At 39.3% G+C, this 19,000-nt stretch overlaps 6 protein-coding genes across 6 annotated transcripts; 1 reads left to right on the top strand and 5 right to left on the bottom strand.

Annotated features, from left to right (window-relative positions):
- Positions 1–754: 754 nt before the first annotated feature.
- On the bottom strand, positions 755–3,186 carry ndufb3 (NADH:ubiquinone oxidoreductase subunit B3). The gene is made up of 3 exons (XM_079569258.1): positions 3,123–3,186; positions 1,068–1,193; positions 755–991 (listed from the first exon to the last, which is right to left on the bottom strand). Exons 2-3 carry the CDS (start codon positions 1,190–1,192, stop codon positions 841–843), a joined length of 276 nt encoding a protein of 91 aa, XP_079425384.1. The 5' UTR covers position 1,193; positions 3,123–3,186; the 3' UTR covers positions 755–840.
- A 359-nt stretch (positions 3,187–3,545) lies between these two features.
- On the bottom strand, positions 3,546–6,352 carry pecr (peroxisomal trans-2-enoyl-CoA reductase). The gene is made up of 8 exons (XM_079569030.1): positions 6,229–6,352; positions 5,688–5,821; positions 5,209–5,374; positions 4,659–4,740; positions 4,491–4,587; positions 4,313–4,423; positions 3,957–4,068; positions 3,546–3,879 (listed from the first exon to the last, which is right to left on the bottom strand). Exons 1-8 carry the CDS (start codon positions 6,338–6,340, stop codon positions 3,794–3,796), a joined length of 900 nt encoding a protein of 299 aa, XP_079425156.1. The 5' UTR covers positions 6,341–6,352; the 3' UTR covers positions 3,546–3,793.
- A 1,358-nt stretch (positions 6,353–7,710) lies between these two features.
- Positions 7,711–9,116, bottom strand: rpl37a (ribosomal protein L37a). Its single transcript, XM_079568976.1, has 4 exons — positions 9,068–9,116; positions 8,470–8,598; positions 8,309–8,391; positions 7,711–7,865 (listed from the first exon to the last, which is right to left on the bottom strand). Exons 1-4 carry the CDS (start codon positions 9,068–9,070, stop codon positions 7,802–7,804), a joined length of 279 nt encoding a protein of 92 aa, XP_079425102.1. The 5' UTR covers positions 9,071–9,116; the 3' UTR covers positions 7,711–7,801.
- Positions 9,117–9,343: 227 nt separating this feature from the next.
- cfap410 (cilia and flagella associated protein 410) lies at positions 9,344–10,884 on the top strand. The gene is made up of 7 exons (XM_079568960.1): positions 9,344–9,522; positions 9,614–9,632; positions 9,741–9,787; positions 9,871–10,100; positions 10,203–10,353; positions 10,425–10,524; positions 10,593–10,884. Exons 1-7 carry the CDS (start codon positions 9,446–9,448, stop codon positions 10,755–10,757), a joined length of 789 nt encoding a protein of 262 aa, XP_079425086.1. The 5' UTR covers positions 9,344–9,445; the 3' UTR covers positions 10,758–10,884.
- Positions 10,885–10,966: 82 nt separating this feature from the next.
- orc2 (origin recognition complex, subunit 2) lies at positions 10,967–15,495 on the bottom strand. Its single transcript, XM_079568894.1, has 16 exons — positions 15,393–15,495; positions 15,156–15,227; positions 14,932–15,078; positions 14,708–14,794; positions 14,544–14,630; positions 14,426–14,457; positions 14,299–14,356; positions 13,352–13,656; positions 13,161–13,270; positions 12,950–13,082; positions 12,650–12,746; positions 12,420–12,566; positions 12,179–12,350; positions 11,425–11,486; positions 11,235–11,353; positions 10,967–11,173 (listed from the first exon to the last, which is right to left on the bottom strand). Exons 2-16 carry the CDS (start codon positions 15,223–15,225, stop codon positions 11,090–11,092), a joined length of 1,710 nt encoding a protein of 569 aa, XP_079425020.1. The 5' UTR covers positions 15,226–15,227; positions 15,393–15,495; the 3' UTR covers positions 10,967–11,089.
- Positions 15,496–15,945: 450 nt separating this feature from the next.
- On the bottom strand, positions 15,946–18,342 carry LOC306972117 (D-serine dehydratase). Its single transcript, XM_079568599.1, has 10 exons — positions 18,249–18,342; positions 17,844–18,001; positions 17,654–17,783; positions 17,424–17,574; positions 17,037–17,217; positions 16,821–16,939; positions 16,622–16,748; positions 16,483–16,545; positions 16,301–16,406; positions 15,946–16,216 (listed from the first exon to the last, which is right to left on the bottom strand). The coding sequence occupies exons 2-10, from the start codon at positions 17,987–17,989 to the stop codon at positions 16,127–16,129; spliced, it is 1,113 nt and encodes a 370-aa protein (XP_079424725.1). The 5' UTR covers positions 17,990–18,001; positions 18,249–18,342; the 3' UTR covers positions 15,946–16,126.
- Between the last annotated feature and the right edge of the window lie 658 nt (positions 18,343–19,000).

The raw sequence follows: 19,000 nt of genomic DNA, 5'->3' as shown, positions 1-19,000 counted from the left end.
ACCTATGGCCAGTCCGCCCCTGCCCTTTATATTGAACAGCGAAACGAAAAATCATATGTGAATGTTTTCCTAATTCATAAAATTGACTTTAATATAGCCCAGTTCTCATCGGCCTCTCGGCTCAATCCATACAGTGAAAGTAAAAATCCGCTGTGCCATGTAGAACTCTTACTTTTAGACGCTGATACAGAAGTTAAGAACTGTGAACAAGTCATGATAGAGCCTGGTTTAAATTTGTGAAGAGAAAGCGAACTTTGAATATGCAAGGGGACTATTGCCTTTCACAGGCCTGACCAATCAGAGCAGTGACAAGCCCCCCTCCCCTTTCCCCCCAAACTGGTCTAGTCTGCAAACTGCTCCTGACCCCATGGGTGAAGTGGTCCGGGACTGGACTGGTCACTTTGGCTGTCGAAACACCCTCAAACTGCTCCAGTCCGTATGTTTTTACCAGTTGGTCCCATCAGGCCGGGACGAGCCTGACGACGTGCTGGAGCTGTCCGTGTACTGTACAGAGCATTTGATGAAGCATAAAGGGACGAATCATCTCAAAGCTGTTCATGCAATTAACTGGATTCAGCACTTCTGCCTGGATATCATAGCTTTCCTTGTGTCACTGTAGTTTTTTCAATGATTGTAATGACATGTTTTTAAAAAAATGCTTCATAAAGTTGAGTTGAAAAGAAAGCAAGAATAATAAATACGTATATCAATAATGTATAATAATTATGACGTAAGTAATGACAAATGGGAGTTCCAAATGTTGGTCAAAAATATTTAATGAACATAAATTTACAGAATATATTTAATGTTTCACCATGCGATCTGTGGCAGGTATGAACATTAGTGGTCTCCCTTTTTGGGTGGGAACACAGCATATTCAACAGCCAATGCAACAGCAAATGCAGCAAAGCCCCACTTGAATCCTCTAAAGACAACCTCCGAGAGCGTCACAGCACGAGAAAAGCCACCCATATACCTCCAAGCTTCATTCCTGGCAAGAAAATAAAAAAAACATCAGTGTAATGGCAGAAAACGTTATTAGTATTTTTGGTATAAAAGATACTAACCGTGCCCACGGGTCCTTCAGACCTCTGGCAGCCAGCCTCTGTTGTGTGAACTCCAGCGGTGTTCCCTCAACTTTCCACTGTTTCAAGTCGGGCAGAGGAACTTTGCCGTGTCCGTCCCCTCCCATTCTGTAAGTAAGTAGTTAATGTTACATTAATGTTTCACACACTGTAGAACTGGTCACCCTCACTGTGATCCATGTACCACTGTTTATACTTGCAGTCCTTTGTACCTGCAGTACTTAGATGCAATTTCATTTATCCTCCAATAATGCTTTTTAATGGGTGTTTATCAATAAACAATGACTAAATAGATAATAAAAAATTGGTTTTATATAGCGCTTTTCTGGACACTCAAAGACCCTGCTTAGCTTCCAAGAGCTGACGGGATCGGGCACAGCAAAAGCGGGATTGCCACATACGTATAAATAAAATAGTCTTGGTAGTGCTTAGAAAAAAAAAATATTTTACAACATGGACTTTTATGTTAACTTAAAAGTTTGAGAAAGAAAAAAATATATCTCACCAACAGTCCCACAAAAATCAAACAAAATGTGAGGTGAGTGGATTTATTTTAGATTAGTCAGTATATGAGAGATCGTCACGTCCGGGTTGTTGTAGGCAATTTTATATTTTAAATAAACAATAATAAAGCTATGACAGACAAAAACACATGTTCACAAACAGTGGATGTAAAAGGTGAGATTTATTTACAATGTTTCACAATTAGGCCTTCTTACTTCTTAGTTGCCAAAATGTAAATAAATATTACTTTTTTGCTGGATTTACAGCGAGCGGAAGATCCCATTTTTCACATGGTGCGAGCATTATGCACGACCTCTCCAACGCACCTGTTATTTTAAAAGATGTGCGAAGCACCTGCTCTGAGAAAGTGACCCTGAAAGTTGACTCTGCAAGTTGTGAAATGTGCCTATAAAGTGAAGATGTTGGGAAAGTTCGGAATGAGTTTGGACCACATTTTAATTTAAAAAAGAAAAAAAGAAAAAAAAAGGAAAATGTAACCTTAAACTGATCCAAACTAACCCTATATCTAACCTTAAGGATATTTAAGTTAACTAAAGGTGTCTTATGGTGAGGTGTGGCCCTCCACTGATCACGTGACTCAATTGGATGCCCAACTTGTTTCTAGCTCTCACAGTCCCTCCTGTGTATTCAAATTGTTCCATGTAATTATATGCAAATTTCACACCCATATACAGTATTGAGTGGTGAGTTGGATTTGACTTCTATCATCCATTGATCAATACAATTTTAGGTGAAGACAATACAACTAGGTCTGTGTTTTGCTGTGTTTACAACATACTCTGAGGTGGCAAAAATAAATGTATTCTACAACACCAAAAAATCCGGTACCCGAGCTTGAAGGAAGCCACAAATGGTATACTGTACAATACACGGCCTCCCTGAAGGAGCCCTGATATGGCCTTGACAGATAGTAGCAACTGATAAACGAGCTCAAACCCATCCACATTTTCTCCTCTAGATGTTTCAAGCTTATGATTTACGTTTCATGCTGATAAGACTTGCACTATACTATGCCCCTTATAAACTAACAAAAACAACACTTAAATTACCAAAGATATATAGAAAATAATAAATCAAAAGATATAGACTACAACTACTGTGTGAACTAATGTATAGTGGTAAAATTGTCAGGACAATGGCCGTTTATGTCAGAATGTAACGCTCTTCTTGTTGACGGCTCTTCTCACACTGCTAATTTGCTAGCTTTTAATGGACCAACAATCAACAAATCTACATTGAATAGGATTGGCCATAGATCTAAAGGTTCTGGCGTACCAGTCCTAAATGTCACTGTTGTCAAATTCAAGGCATTGTAGTAATTATGAGATGCGAGGCACTGACTGTACATCTATTAGCATTGTTAGCTACTGCATTTCGTTCGCAACAATTTAGTGAAAAGAAATCGATTTAATACATACGCAACCTTATTCTTTCATGTGGGATGATTTTGCAAGCGTGACAATCACACAAAGTGAACAATTATGACATTAAACATGAAAATATCAGCTTTACCTGAATGTTGTTGTGACCTCTGCAGCTCGAGCTTGACGACCAGCCTTTGCGACAGTGCCTTCACTTTTTCGGCAACTACGGTACGTTATGTAGGACATATACAGTTTGTAGAGGCTCTTTGCAAATTGCGATTTTTTACTTCATTGATAGCTTTGTATCTAATTCTATGGTTTGGAGCTACTCTTTACATATTGTATGCTGCATTAGTTGAAGTCACAATCAAACAATGTGTAAGCTTTATAATGTAAATGTAAATAATGTGCGGTCCTCCTGTAGACTAAACAGTCAACTAGGATTATATATATATTTTTTTTTTTAATAAACGTTTAATCAACGACAAAAATTACTTTGAAATACCAAGTGACTTTTCAAAAATGATTTAAATAAGGATAGAGGATAGCCAACAGTCTCAGACAAATCTGTGGAAAACACAAAAATATAGTACACAATTCAACAATTGTAAAACAGTTCATAGTTAGTACAGTTGGTTTAAATGAATTAGACTGAGAGCATCTCATTATAAGGGCAGATGTTTAAGGCAGCTGAGAAAGGTCACAAGTTTTCTCTAGGTTCTTCATTGAGGTATTCATTAATGTGCCATTTCCTTGTGCAATATGTGGTTAATCTTGAATTCTTCAGCTGATTTGATTATAACTCCTCAGTTATTATCCTTAAAGTTTGCTTTTTGGTTGGTTGAGCAGTTCTTTCACAGCCTCAAGATTTTCTCCCTCAGGAGCCTCGGGCCATGCGCTATGATCTGCCAAAAAGAAAGACCAATACATTGTTTTATTGAAATGCCTTTTACAGCTTACATACAGCACCAAATCAACATACCAGGTATCGTCCAGGCTGAGTGGTACAGACTCTGTCCTGCATCTACTCTCAATGTGGCTCCTGAAATGAAGGATGCGCCAGGAGACAACAAGAAACAGACGGCTGAAGAGATCTAAACACAGTGAAATCAAGAAATCAGCTGATACAGTAGTTCAATCAAAATGGACCCAACTTGAATACTCTATACATGTTTGAGTCTGAACTCTTGACTGAACTTTGGTTCATCCATTACATTTACACTTATTTTCAGTAACTCCAACATGGCCTAATCATGCATCATAGTTCTGTGTGCAACTTCCCTGAATAAATCCAAACATACATTCAGTTATGCCTCTCACAAATGAATAAAAAGTTACCTCCTCTGGAATTCCCAATCTCTTTGCCGGACTATTTGGGATGAACATCTTGAACAAAGAGGGTCCCAATTCTTTATAGTTTTCCATAGCAGTTTTTGAAAATATTGTACCCTAAAAGACAACAAAACTGTTTTTAAGTTATACATAACGCGCTTCTACATTTTCTGTTGAAACATACAGGTGCGACAGCGTTCACTCGGACTCCTGAAGAAGCCCACTCAATAGCCAAGCTCTTAGTGAGGTTGTCCACGCCTGCCCTTGCAGCTCCTGTGTGACTGTCCAGTGAACAATCGTTTTCAACAGATATTCATCACACTTGTAGACAAATTTGGCAAGGTAAACCTACGCCATGCCAGGGAACCCTTTCCACATGTCTGCGATGATGTTAATGATCACCCCTCCATGTTGCTTCATCCATGCGGTGTACACTGTAGGAAAATGAATAAAACATTACTTCAACCCTTAGTCGCGCTCTGAACTGAATAGAGCTGTAGAAGAAACCAAATTATTGTAAACATAATATAAGGGACACGCCAAAAACACATGGTAAATTTAACAGACTTGCTTTTGTTTAAGTTTATTTGAACACAGTGTTGAAATAGTATATTTAAAGCCACACAGTGTAACATTTCACCCAATCAATAAATTGGGAGCAGGGACATCTCCAGCTCAGCTACATGGAGACATTGACTAAAGGCAGCCAAACAGGGCCACATCCATATCCATTCCTTTATTATCCACTGTAAAACGTAACATTTTCTGTGTTGAGCTGTTTGATAAGAGCATGTTTGCTTACAACAGTCAAATCCAAAATGTTACACAGTGTGCCTTTAATAAAATATTCAAATATTGCCTTTTTTCCTTCATGTGGACCATGGCAAATGGACTCTTTTTACCTTCTTTGCAGCAGTGAAATGTGCCGTTGAGGTTAGTGTCGATCACAGCCCTCCAGCCTTTTGAGGACATATTTTCAACGGGGCTTGTAAACTGCCCCCCACCATTGTTGACAAGGAAATCTATGCGTCCATACTGTTTGATTACCTCGGAAACAAGACTCTTCACCTAAAAAGAAAAATTGCCAGTAACGCACAAAAGATCTCATGCTGTAATAGTGCTCAAGACAGAACGAGTCAAAACAAGACTTAAAATAGTTTTCAAGACAGAGTGAATCCAAACTTAAAAATGTATATAACTGAAAGTATTTTATCTACATTCTAGCCTCTTGCTGTAATTGATTAATTTTATGTTGATGTTTTTATTGACTGTATTTGTTTTTCTTATATTTTATGCTGCTTTAACTGTGAAGCACTTTGAATTGCCTTGTGTATGAATTGTGCTCTACAAATAAACTTGCCTTGCCTGTATGATGGTTTACCTCGTCCTCGTTGCGGATGTTGCAGGGCACAGAGGTGACAGTGGCCGGGTTAGAGTGAGAGATTTTTGTCTGCAACTCCTCAACAGCAGAGTTTAGCTTCTCTGCCTTCCTGCTGGAGATCACCACATTGCAACCTGACAAATGACATTACCTTTGACAAAACAATCCTTCACAAATACATAGCAGGTAGACCTACGAGCCAACCATTGCGCAGCCTTAAATGTGCCTGTGTAATGATGTAAGAATTCGGTACAGAAGTCAAGTGGACTCCAGTGTTATGGGTGGTGGAATATAGAGAAATATTGGGTTATGAAGATGATGTCACAGTATAGTAACAGATGCGAAATAAGTACTAAATTTTATTTGTTTTGTTATTTTCAGTACGGAAGGTTAAGGTCGCATTTTAATGAAGATACTAAGCGCATTGTCTCATTTGCTAGATGCAGAGCAAAGTTCACACCAGTGAGAGCAGAGCAGCAGGTCTGGTATCGGAAAAACAATGGTTTGATTCCAGACGTTCATGCGGTGATCAAGACCTCACCCAGTTCAAGCAGCTCTGCAGAAATGGCTTTACCGATCCCGGTGCCTCCTCCTGTAACAATTGCAACTTTGTGATTGAACAGTCCCGGTCTGAACACACTTGCAGCCGCCATTCTTCCCCAGTATTGCCAGCCTGCCTCTGCTGGACAGTCGCGAAAAGGTTTTCAAAACAGGGATTTGGTGCCATCTTATGGAATTTGTTAGTACTCCAAAAAGACAATATGTGAGCTGTTCTCTTTCACCTTAATTTAACCAGGTTAGTCTCAGATTGAGATTTTTGTTCATGTTAAACACCTAGGCAGACACAATAACGTGATAACTCCTCACAGAAAGGCTTCACCTGGTTCAGGAATAAACGTATATAGAATAAAGTATATGAAACTCGGAAAATTTGAATATTGTGAAAATGTTCATTTTCTGTAATTCTGTAATCCAATTTAAAATATGTAAAATGTATAGAGTAATGACATGCAAAGTGACATATGTCAAGCCCTTGTTTGCTTTTATTATTATGGCCTACACCTTGTAAAAACCCCAAATTCAAAATATCAAAGAATAAGAACATAATTTTAAACAGAATATCGACCCTCTGAAAACTATAATCATGCATAAGTACTTAGTACTTAATGTGGCATGGCATGGATGCTATCAGCCTGGCACTGCTGAGGTGTTACGGAAGACCAGGACGCTTCAGCCAGAGGAATAAGACATTTGAAACCCATGTCCAGGATTCCTCTGTGTGGTGGGATTTGATGCACGGACTCCAGCCTCAGTCCACCCCTTGTGAAGGTCCCCATTCTTTTAAATAGCCTTTGCAGGTGTTTTGGATTAATTATTTGATGAAAGGGTGACACTTTGAGCTGAAAATATACCGTAGTCCCCTTTTACAATATTCTAAACTGAGATTTTGAATTTGACAATGACTCACTGCTTGTAAAATACGCAAATAAACCTTCAGTATTTTTTTTATATTTTGAAAACGGACAGTAAGCCATAATCAAAACTATGAAATACTTAGCGTGTCATGAGTCTATATCATATATTAGTAGAAATAAATGAACTTTTAATCACAATATTTTCCGAGCTTCACTTGTATGTTACACAAATGTTTAAAAAGCACCTTTGACCGCTCATTTATTGGCTATGCCAGCACATAACCCAACGTTTACTTGGTCACCGTTCCACTAAATATTAGATGTATAGAGAGGACAATACAAACACATTAATACCATTGGTGGCACTAGGGATAGGACTTAAGGTTAGGGTCCTTTTTTACTTTTAACCTATTGAATCAAAAACTTGAAATGATCTGTAGTGTTTGAAGCTGATTCAACCCGTTAGTGCATAAAATCAATATGACACTTACACTTTCCAATTAAAGACTTGTATGCATCAATGAACATGCAAAACTAACTCAACTGGCAAGAAAGCCCCTGGAAAAAGGTGCCCTTGTTATTATCCCCAAACATGGACAGACAAATGATTCCGCTCCAGACCGCTTTATTTTGGAAATTGAGGCCATGTCCAGTACGGTTATAGAAAACAGTCCCAAATCAACCAGCAATTGAACTGGTTTACTGGTCCTTCAACTCCTTCAGCCTCCTGATTGCAGATTTCACTGTGACAGCGGAAGTTGTGCTGGGGAGAAAAGTTGAGGCATGTTTAGGTCCAAAACTGACACCAAAAAAAACTAACTGAAATAGCAGACTTAAGCATTTATTATAATTCTATTGAAGCAGGAATTGTAGCACATGCTTCACCTAAATAAAAAAATGTGAACATGCATTTATGACAATTCATGCAAAAGATGCATTTTAAAAAAAAGTGATTAAAGTGTCTTGAGCCAATTACTCCTTCCATGACAAAAACTAAAGCAACAAATGAACCACATGAATCCAACAGGGACTCTTGTTAAAATATGTGAAAAAATCAACTAAAATAACATTACATGTAATATAAAAAATATTCTATTTTAGGGAATGGACTAAGTCATAAAACGGTAGTTTTATCTGTTTTATGGACTTGGTCCATTCCCTAAAATAGAATCTTTTTTTTTTCGTTTATAAATAATGGCCACATACTTGTAAGTCCAGGCTCCTCCAGCGACAGTCTTTCTGCAGGACCCACAGTGCCAGATTCCGACAGCCCTCCTCTTCATCTTGGTCTATAAAACACGTTTTAGACATTCACATTTCTTTTCATATCATAGTATGTTCTCTACTACTTGCTAACAAATCCATACCTTTCCACAGAAAGAGCAAGTGTATTTTGAATGCTGGGAGATTTCAATTTTCTTGACCATCTTCCTCAGCGACGCACCATAACGGGTGCCATATTTACCCACGATCCCCACCTTCTTCGTGCGCTTGGCCTGTAACAAACACAGAATGACATTAGAGATGCAATTAAATAGGATCAGCCGCTTGTGTATGCTATGCAGTGTAAAGCCGAACATGTCACATGTTTCACGACACAATAATGGCTCGCAATGAATACTGTGAACTTTGATGATGTCTGACGATCGAAGAGAAATAGATTACGTTTACGTTATCAATGGTCTACTTTATTCTGAACACACGTTTGAGAAAACAACAAGGCAACTTCACAACCAGCAACCCGGCTAACAGCTACGCTGCAACACTGGCGGCAGCCATTATTGTTGGTAGGGTGACCCATCAACCATACCCATTTTTACAACGAGTAAAAGCGACAATCATTTAAAAAATGGTCAGACGATATTCGTTAGACTTATGTTTATACTTTTAACAAGGAGTGGACATATAAAACAAAGCCACAGAGGCAGATTATCATGGATTATGGAAGGGACATTCTCGGCTCACCATCGTATCAGTGGAGGCGTAGGTCCAAAGAGGACGCCTAACAGGCGCATGCGCGCTTTACCAACTTTTTAATGATGCATTATGGGAGATTGAGTTCATTATCGAGGAGGCCAGAGACAATTATACGTGTAATGAACAATAACACATAAAATGCAAATTATGATTATACTATAAATAAAGCATTACAAATATTACGTTTGTGGTGGTTGTTCTCGATGGAAATTTGACATGTTACTAAGGACGCTTCGTCTGATATACGCATGCGCAGTACCGAACGACAACATCCCTGAGTGAGCCGACTTGAGATGATTGCTTATTCGCCAACTACTGTTCGACTGTGTGAAACAATATAATGTTTTTGAAGTATACTACGTTGACATGAAGCTGACAAGAAAGCTAGTTCTCGCCAAGGCCAAAGCATCGGACCTAGAAAGCGTAAAGAAACTCAATTGTTGGTAAGGATTGTATTTCAGCACACTTTTAGCTGCTTGCTTTGGTGAGGCTATGGCTCTTTTTGATTTCTCTCATGACTTATTGCTTTTGCAGGGGATGCAATCTGACAGAAGTAAGTTTTTACATTTAATTTTATATTTGACAAAACCACTCTCCATTCCTGGAATGCTAAGTGTGCATATAAACGTAGGGCCACGCTATTGTGTTTTCTCTTCCACAGATATCCATCTTCACCCAAATTTCCAACATTGAGGTGCTGACACTGAGGTTGGCTAAGGTTATATTTGTTCGTTTTAACGTACACCCGATTATTATGCTGCTTCTCATCCACTCTATGGTAATATCTTCAGTGTCAACAGCATCACATCTTTAGCTCCTCTGGCTGGATGTCTGAACCTGTGTGAGCTCTACCTGAGGAGGAACATGATCCCCTCACTCTCGGAGCTGTCTCACCTGCGTCCACTGAGTAGACTGAAGGTACTGTGGTTGGCGGAAAATCCCTGCTGTGGGAATGACCCTGATCATTACAGACTCACAGTGCTGCGGTGCCTTCCATGTCTTCAGAAGCTGGATAACCAAGGTATGTATCTTATCCATCTATCCGTCCATTCAATTCATCCATCCCACCTGTATCATTTACAAAAATCAAACATCTCCTGAAGTATAAACATATTGTGTGCAGTGGTGACAGAGGAGGAGGTTGCACTTGCATTAACCCAGGGAGAAGAGGTGACTACACCCACAGAGTCTGCCCAAAACCAGCCTCCAACCAACGGTCATGCAGACACGGAGACAGAAAATGACCCACTGGAATATAGCATGGACGAGACAAAGTATGTGTTAAAAGAGCAATTTACTAACTCAAAAATAAGCTTAATGTGTAATCATAATAAAAATCTTGCAGCAAAATTAGGGAACAATTGGGAATGAAGCCACTTCCAAGAGACAAGTTCCCATCTCTGTCTTCTCCATCAACCAGAGAAAATCAGCCGCTCATGAGAAAGGTACATGTCTTTTTCCTCAGTTATAAGTTACTAATTTGGTTACTAAGGTGTTTTTGTTTTATTTTTAGTCGCACACACTTGATGCAATTCTGCTCCTGCTCAAAGATTTGGAGGGGGATGAACTTCTAGTTGTGCACACAGCCACACAGAACAGGCTGCAAATGTTTACACTGAACTCGGAAATGATGATTAATTCACTTCAGACACAAAAGAATGAGGACATTGATGTCTAGAAGTCTCTATGCATGTTGTCACTATGTAATTATTGTATTTGAATCAACTTACACAAAGTGCATGACTCATGGTCACCAAGCTGAATGATTGTCACTTGCTTTCCCTTCTGCCTTTATTAGAATAATGTATGTTTGACAAATTGTATTTATTCAAATAAAAAAGGAAAACACAATTGCATCAACTTTTTTTATTTACACAAATTCATGTCCATACACAAATCCAAGCAGTGGATGTAACACTGCAAAGATGTCACTTTAAATAATCATTTGTTTAGGTTTAACAGGCTATTCTCAAAATGGCTTTCAATTTATGCTTTACGAATTGTCTCATTTTAGTCCATTTGTTCATTCTCCAGGAAATCCACCAAAGTGTTTGCTTCAACAGGGACAATCAAATACTCCACTCCATCTGCACCCTATGGAAGAAATTAATAACTTTAATGCTGTAAAATTAAACCAAAAAAACCCAAAGTGTACCTTGCGTGTGCGGATCAGTTTATGATCTCTGAACTCGGTCAGTTGAGTCCTCAATGTCAAATCAGAGTTCACCAAGAATGCTTCTCGACAGCGCTGATAAAAGTCTTGGAAGGACAATCCTTGAAAAGGAAACACAGTGACCGTTACGTAAGGTCCAAGTCGATAACTGCATCTTTGCAGCTAAAATCACCTGTATATGACGGGTTTTCTTTGTTTTCCAGCTGAAATTTAACCAGCAATTTGAAGATTCCTCTAGAAAAAAAAAATCCATGTAGATGTTCAGATAACACTAGTTTACATCACATTTGGTGTCTAAGTTTTGTGAGATGATATTGGACAATTTTGATGTGCTGAATCCAAAAATCACATTAGTTTGGCTTTAAAAGGTAAATTTTTTACCCCTCGGCCAAATTTTACAATTAGGGGGAGACTAGGTTTTGGTTGCATTTGTGTACAAAATATAAATAATAAAAATAAAAAAATACACAGATTTTTAATGATATTAATATAAAAAAAATATTCCATGTTCACACAAAAACCTGACACAAAAAAAATTATGTAATTGTTAGGTTGTTGCAAAAAGTTTCAAAATAAGGTAAATTCTCTTAAAGGAACAGGCCACCGTTTTTACATACTGAGATATGTTCTTAGCTTAGACGAGTTGATGCGTCCCTGTCTGGTCTGTGTGTGCCCTCAGTCACGTAAAACAACCAGTTGTTAGCATTTGGCCTCTCCCAAAGTATTCCTATAGCTCCAAACAGAGGTGAGGTTGGAAGCTACCACGCTTTTCCACGGGCACGGACAAAGACTAGACAGGTACGTATCAACTCGTCTAAGCTCAGGTAAGAACATATCTCAGAATGGAAGAACGATGGCCTATTCCTTTAAGACACCTCACAAAAAGTATTTTTTTTGGTAACCCAGCCTAGTCAGTTATTTTTTACCTTGCGTTTGGCGTCAAGCTCCGCAGCACATGAGTGAGGGATGACAAAGCCAAAGCCCCCGTTTGCTGCACCAACAGTGAGTTTTCATACGAAGTCTCTTCTGTGTAATGTTGAAATGTTGTGCACTCCCACCACAACCAGTTAAACTGACTCTGTTTAAACTGGTCCCACACTGAAAAGATGAAGAACTTGTCAATACAAACACACCATGGCAAAGTGCGTTAAAGTAGAAAGCACTCACCGAGGGGACCGTTGATGTGGTCAATAGAAGCAACAAGGTGCAGGTTGGGTAGAGAAGCAAGTTGTGCAAGTGCACTCTGGGTTTTTTCTCCTCGTAACATTGGCCCATCAATATTGTGAATAATAATATACACATGGAGATCAGGACCTGTCAATCGTTATATTACATGTAAAAGGTTTTGAGTATTTAGCCTATATACGAACATTAATTAAAATGAAAAGCAAACTCACTGTCTTTAAGCGTCTGAGAGATGAACTGAATCTGGTCCGCAGGAGTTCGGAAACTTCCTTGATGCTCAAGTACGTCACTTGTTAGAGAATTTAAAATCTGAGTAAGAAATAATTGTGAATCAGTTATTAAAGTACGTATTGAACTTAATGAATATTCCTTTTCCACTTCATGTTTTACATTTGACAATTGTATAATGAAACATAAAGCACTTTACCTTGCCTAATAATGCTCAAAGTCAATTAAGATGTAAAGGTTTTGCAAAGTGCTATATAAATTTTGATAATCAGTTTTACACTTACTGATTTGAGGGTAATCGACGGGAAAAAGCCATTGATCACAAGATGAATTTCTTCAGACAGTTGAGAAACTCTGAAATCTTCCAACAGAGCTTTCTTACTTCCCAATCCGTAAACCAGGACACTGAACCCCAACCTGAAAAACGTCAGAAATGCTGCTTAGATGGATTTAAAGATTGTGTAGGACATTCATTAAAAATACAATTATACTCACTGTATCTGTAACATCCATTTACTGAAATTCCGGCAATGTTTCTTGTAAAGTTCCTGGATTTCTCTCGCATAACACGATGCTTTTCCTTCTAATAGTCGAATTAATGTCTCCTTAAATACAAATCAGGAAAATAGTTGGTATACAATATCACTGCTATACATTTTGACAATATTTCATTGTCCATAACCAACCCTATCAAGTTTAGGGGTGTTCAGTCTCTCAAGGGTACGATCTGACGTCAGCACTTTTGAACTCCCGTGAGCTTCGAAGTACTCCTCCACCATACTGGCAGGTTCAGGAATGTTCTTGGCTTTTTTGGCAGGAGTTTTGTCCAGTGCTCCAGATAAACCTCGACTCGGCGTCCGCTGTGCCTTCATGTTCTCCTTTTCCTCTTTCTTTGACCTTTGCTCCGTCTCCATTCTTTCATCCTCCTCTTGTTCCTCTCCGGAGTCAGAGGGTGACAGTTCACTGTCACTGTCTGAACGCAGGCTCGGGGCTTTATGTGAAGAAATAGGTATCCAAAAGTCAGGACAATATCAAAACATTCTATATGGAGTTTAAAAATGTTAAAATGAAGTATTTTCCTCCCCCTACATCAGGGGTAGGCAAGTTTGCGTGGTGGAGGGATAAAACACCCAACACCCGAGTGAGTGAAGCAGCTCTCCTAACTCTTGAGAGCATTCCTTGCGTATTACAGGGCTTCAATTTCAATTTCTGGATATTTGGGAGCCGAGCCAGAACAATTTCAAGAGCTTCCATTACTTTCGTATCCGCCGCCATAGCCAAACAACAACTAGCAAATGCGGTGCAAATGTTTGACGTCACCTACAACACCCGCCTCCCCCGCTCGCTGAATGGTAGGCAGAAATTCAACCGATGTAACGCAGCCACTGAGATCAGAACCAGACGTACATGTAGGGAAGTTATAATTGACCGGAGTTTACGGGTGGCCAAGGCCAGGCTAGGTCTGAAGTGCCGACATGCACGAGCTTAATATAGAAGCTGCAGTTACAACTAAGACCTGAGGCGGCAGTAGTGAGTATAAAAATGACCAACTTGCATCTAGTCCCTTTAATGCTTGTATGTGGAAAAAGGTGATACAATTCATGATTAGAAATTGTAGGTAAAATAAACTCACCGGTCATTCTTTTCCTAAGTCTATGGGGTGTGGTGGAGACAAACTGTCCCTTTTTCTTCTGTCAAACAAAAATACACACAAATATAGAAAAGGAAACACCTCCAAACTACAAAAATGTACTTCTTACCTTCTGTAATGAATGAGCTTCTGCTTTTGCATCTAGAGACAAATACCACAAACACATGGTTCAAGATATTAGTACAGCATAACATTAACAACCTCAGATTGCAGTTGGACAGACTCACTTCGTCCTGTTCTGGTCGGAGTAGACGGCTCAGTGGGTGCTGTGTTGAAGGTAACACTCTTTCCAGGAGTTCGAGCCAATTCACTAGCTGCAAAAAAAAAGTAATACAAGGTTAAATAACAGGCTGGACTTGAAAGCAAGAGTAATGATAACATGTTTTCCCACCTGTTTGAGCCATACTGTGGCCACGCCTACTTTTCTGAAATGTGAAAATGGAGGATCCTGCAACTCTGGATAAACCCTGTTCATCATCTGCAAAACAAAAGCACAAGAGAGGTTATAATACAAGACATATCTGGGTTTTCCCCAACTTTTTTCAACAGTAAGATGTGCATGTATCCCAAAAAACTACAAAAGCGTATCAATCAATAGATAAAAAAAAAAAGAACCTTCTGTGGTCAAAGCTTGTATGTAATGTTTCTCATTCAGATGCTCGTTCTCTTCATTCTCTTCACCGATCTGCCCTTTGTCCCGTCTTCCAGCGGGACTCTTGAAAGTGACCATCTTCTGGACAGCCCCACCACTGCTATGAGTCCCTTTAATGCAGAAACACTAGTAACAGTCACGAACACACTTTTGCACCGTTAAAAACAATAATGCTGCAGGCTCATACCCTCATGTTTGTCCACGATGTGCTCCAGTACATCTTTATCCCCAATGAACTTCACCTCTAATGCGCTCATAGCTAAAAAAAAACCAAACAAACATTCAAAGTAGAAACGTAAGCTAAATAAACTTTGTGCGGCGCATTAGCTTGTTACACAGTAAGAACCGACGTAGATGGCGAACACGGCGATGCTAATGTCACTAAAAGTCAATGACAGAAGGAAACATGAAATCACGAACATACCAGGCGGCAGCGATTTATCCAAAACAGAAGAATAAACTACACAGATGTAAATAAAAGCATCACATGTGGGTGACAAGTTTCCGCGCCACCTCCGTAAAGTTTTTAAACCACGTGAGGAGTGAAGGGTCATGTAGCAGCCAATGACAGGCGAGCATTCTTAGAAACTACGTGTCCCAAGATGCATTGCGAGCAAAACTACAATTGCGTTCTCATGCAAAAGTTATTATGATTTGGAAGAATGAAAGGACAAATTGTGGCACTGTTCTTTTTATTTAAATCACTACAGATATGTATGTACAGTCCAGACATCCTAGGACTGTAACATAAACTTTGCACCTCAATATTCTACTTTTTGTCTATTTTTATTTTTTTCTTGTTTCCTTATTGTTGTAATTCCGCCCCTTAAGATTTTTACTTATTGTATATAATATACCTTTTTTTTTTTTGGTTTTTACTATTTAACTGTTTGCACATTTCCTGTCTATTTTGCACACCCTGAGCGATCTTATTGAATGCCGAATGTAACAAATGAATTTCTCCATTGTTATCTTAAAATATTAATAAAGAAATTAGTTTTTAGATGATGATACCAAATCGTTTGACAGCCAAGCAGTTTAATGCTTCATGAAGTATAAATTGCATTCAATAAAACAGAAAGGCGTATTACATTAGTCTACAATTCAAAACATTGTTAGAAAAAACGGTTTGTAGAAAATTCACTTCATTTTACTAATTCACCATCCGCGTGTTGGTGTCCACTTTCCCACCAGTCGATCTTCAGAGTGGACATAGTATGTAGGGTGCATTGCCGCTGTTGCACAGGACTGAAAACATAGACAACCATGTTCTAAATTGATCACGGAATTAGAAATAATATGCTGTTTCGCACTAAATAGTAGTCCACTCACATGGTAAGGAATAAGTCTGAGCATGGTGCCTAATGGATATTTGCTGTAGTCTAGTTTTCCAGAGATGGGCTCAACTCGTCCATGCTCCTGAGTCATGGACAGCAGCCTAACAGGAATACAAAAAAACCCCACTTATTGCATAGATACAATGAATGTGATAACAACAAGTGACTGATAAATACTTTAATTTTGGATGTCCATCCACAATAGCATATCCAGTTGGCAGTTTCCCTGCTCCATCAAGACTGTGAATATTACATTTGACATAATTAGTAAGGCACATCTTCCTGTGGTGTCCATCACATTAACTGGCCCTGTTACCTCAGTCCAGCCCATCCACAGTCGATGAGGAGTTGGTTTCTGTGAGGACAATGACCAATGACTCGTGTCAAAACCCTCACAGCCACATCCTCTAAGCTGCATGAGCCGATCACAGACTGTTGCACATCTATAAAACACCAAAAGCTCTTGAATACGGTAAATAATTAAACCAGAGTTATCCGAGCTGGTCAAGACATACCATAAAATACATAATTTCCGGGGTGAACTTCACTGAGCCGTGCCATGTCTTTAACTGGGTGACTGCAGGAGGGTGTGGAGCCAATACTGGACTTACAAGTAATGCCTACAGCCTTCAGCCTATGGAAATACAATAATAGAAAATGTTTTTTTTGTTTTTGAAAATAAACATATTGTACACTTTATTTTATGAATTAAACAAGGCAGTTGCAGTAACTTTTCCATGAACTCCAGTGTTAATGTTGTGGTCTCCTGAGCGACTGCTTGTATCTGCTCAGCGCCTCTGCAGTTGTAGGTGTTTCCACAGTGTGCATAGATCCCCGTCAGCTCAACTCCTTCAGCTTCATCAATGGCCTGTGCCAGTTTAAGGGACTCAGGCTGTGAGTGCAAAACACCAGCTACAGCAAAGAGATCAGACCACACAGAGCATCACACTTCTGTTTAAGAATGTTGACAATTTAAATGACAGTGGTTCCCCTTTGTATTCGAAAAGCTTATATTATTCAATTCCCCATTTTACTATCTGGAATTTTTAGCATTTGATTTGCAGAAATACTTTTGGTGAAAGACCCTCTGACTCCTCTGGTACCCTTTGCCATGATACCTCTTCCATTGCCACAGTCGAGTTTCATCCAGACGTGCCAGAGACGACCATCCCTGAGAGGCCTCTTTTTCAGTTGCTCCAAAGCATCCGGATGATCCAACAAAACCTGGAATAGATCCAGCCTCTCTGACAAGGCTGCACAGCGCTCCACCTACAGATATATATACACTGTATTGTAAACTCAATAGACAAAATAAAAAGCTTGTCCCAGTGTATTATTGGTTTCTTGCCTTGTCAAAAGGAACAGAATATGCATAAAGGATGTCCTCAAATCCATGATCGGCATAAAACGAAGCCTCTGCCAAAGTGGAAACCACAACACATCTGCGTGATCCAGCAGTCATTATATCCGCACATTCACTGAAAAACAAAGCCACGATTAGTCCATGAGTGTTTCATAAAGTTTAAACATTGTCCTACATTGTTTTGTGCGTCTTCATGTGTGGCCGGAGTTGGACTCCAAGCTCCTTGTAGCGTTCAATCATCTTCTTTGCATTATTCTTCACTTTGTTGATGTCCACAACCAGAGCAGGGGTACATAAGGATGAGATGGGGTCCCCCTCCATGATGACAGCACTCTGCACACACACACAAAGAAACATAATGTAGGTAATTAGATTATCATGCATGAGTTGTGAAAGAAAATTACCACAGACTGCAAATCTAAGCCCGTTTGTCATAAGTAACATTTAGAATAGAAATTCAAAGAGTTGCATGTTATCCATCTATTTGCCAGTGTCACTTGCAAATTTTAATTATGTGGTTGCAATAAATATCCTTTGAAGCCTCCACTAAAACTGAGCTGAACTTAGAGCTTCAACTTACCCCTGTTTACTGCTCATTCACCTTAGAAAAGAGGGAGAGGCCAGCAGTGGGTGAAGTTCATAGTTGTCATGTGACTTCTACGGTATCCAATATGGCCAAATTTAATGTTGTCGTAAAGTCCAGCAGAGGGAGACAGATCATTAGACTTTGAATGCGATACAGGAAATGTCGCCCTTAAAAGTGCTCCAGGAAAACAAATGAGATCTGAATCTGAAAAAGAAATGAAGATCAGAGGAAAAACAGCAAACAGCCTATTGTGCAGTTGAAAACTTCATAAACAACTTACAATATCATTCCTTTACCTTTGTTGAGTGTAGGATAGTTTAACCCAGGGGTGTCAAACATCAGGCCCGCGGGCCGTATAAATAAAAAAAAAGGATAGAGTTCCACACGTGTCCAGCAGAGGGCACTGACATAATAAGAGATCAGGATATAAACAACACATTATATAGCCATGTGGTAAATGGACAGTCTGCCCCAGGGCGGCTGTGGCTTCAATAAAAGTTTACCACCACCAAGTGAATGAATAATGACTACTGCACTTTCAGGAACTTGTGACACAGGCTTGTAAGGTGCAATACAAGTGTAAGCCGTTGTCATTGATGAAGCTACAGTCAAGTTGGGGCTTTGATCAAATCACAGCTTATTATTATTCATTTATTGGAAACATTTTCTCTATTATATGTGGCCCGCGACCCGCCATGGGAGCTGAATTTCGGCCCGCGACCCAAAATGAGTTTGACACCCCTGGT

Source organism: Gobius niger (genome assembly GCF_951799975.1).
Source record: "Gobius niger genome assembly, chromosome: 13".
Lineage (NCBI taxonomy): Eukaryota > Metazoa > Chordata > Actinopteri > Gobiiformes > Gobiidae > Gobius > Gobius niger.
The sequence above is the reverse complement of the archived record's forward strand: the minus strand, read 5'-3'. Positions and strand labels throughout refer to the sequence as shown.

What these genes read in the sequence shown, in the direction of transcription:
- ndufb3 (XM_079569258.1), bottom strand. Translation starts at nt 1,192, where the DNA reads ATGGGAGGGGACGGACACGGCAAAGTTCCTCTGCCCGACTTGAAACAG. An exon ending in CTGAAGGACCCGTGGGCACG is followed by an intron (nt 992 to 1,067) that starts GTTAGTATCTTT and finishes TTTTCTTGCCAG; the next exon opens with GAATGAAGCTTGGAGGTATA.
- pecr (XM_079569030.1), bottom strand. Translation starts at nt 6,340, where the DNA reads ATGGCGGCTGCAAGTGTGTTCAGACCGGGACTGTTCAATCACAAAGTT. An exon ending in TGCAGAGCTGCTTGAACTGG is followed by an intron (nt 5,822 to 6,228) that starts GTGAGGTCTTGA and finishes GTCATTTGTCAG; the next exon opens with GTTGCAATGTGGTGATCTCC. An exon ending in CTCAGCCTGGACGATACCTG is followed by an intron (nt 3,880 to 3,956) that starts GTATGTTGATTT and finishes TCTTTTTGGCAG; the next exon opens with ATCATAGCGCATGGCCCGAG.
- rpl37a (XM_079568976.1), bottom strand. An exon ending in CTTGCTCTTTCTGTGGAAAG is followed by an intron (nt 8,392 to 8,469) that starts GTATGGATTTGT and finishes CGTGTTTTATAG; the next exon opens with ACCAAGATGAAGAGGAGGGC. An exon ending in GGAGGAGCCTGGACTTACAA is followed by an intron (nt 7,866 to 8,308) that starts GTATGTGGCCAT and finishes TTTTCTCCCCAG; the next exon opens with CACAACTTCCGCTGTCACAG.
- cfap410 (XM_079568960.1), top strand. Translation starts at nt 9,446, where the DNA reads ATGAAGCTGACAAGAAAGCTAGTTCTCGCCAAGGCCAAAGCATCGGAC. An exon ending in TCAGAAGCTGGATAACCAAG is followed by an intron (nt 10,101 to 10,202) that starts GTATGTATCTTA and finishes TATTGTGTGCAG; the next exon opens with TGGTGACAGAGGAGGAGGTT. An exon ending in TATAGCATGGACGAGACAAA is followed by an intron (nt 10,354 to 10,424) that starts GTATGTGTTAAA and finishes AAAATCTTGCAG; the next exon opens with CAAAATTAGGGAACAATTGG.
- orc2 (XM_079568894.1), bottom strand. Translation starts at nt 15,225, where the DNA reads ATGAGCGCATTAGAGGTGAAGTTCATTGGGGATAAAGATGTACTGGAG. An exon ending in ACAAGCTTTGACCACAGAAG is followed by an intron (nt 14,795 to 14,931) that starts GTTCTTTTTTTT and finishes TTTGTTTTGCAG; the next exon opens with ATGATGAACAGGGTTTATCC. An exon ending in CGTCGATTACCCTCAAATCA is followed by an intron (nt 12,747 to 12,949) that starts GTAAGTGTAAAA and finishes TTTCTTACTCAG; the next exon opens with ATTTTAAATTCTCTAACAAG.
- LOC306972117 (XM_079568599.1), bottom strand. Translation starts at nt 17,989, where the DNA reads ATGGAGGGGGACCCCATCTCATCCTTATGTACCCCTGCTCTGGTTGTG. An exon ending in GATGGACATCCAAAATTAAA is followed by an intron (nt 16,407 to 16,482) that starts GTATTTATCAGT and finishes TATTCCTGTTAG; the next exon opens with GCTGCTGTCCATGACTCAGG. An exon ending in TCAGACTTATTCCTTACCAT is followed by an intron (nt 16,217 to 16,300) that starts GTGAGTGGACTA and finishes CTATGTTTTCAG; the next exon opens with TCCTGTGCAACAGCGGCAAT.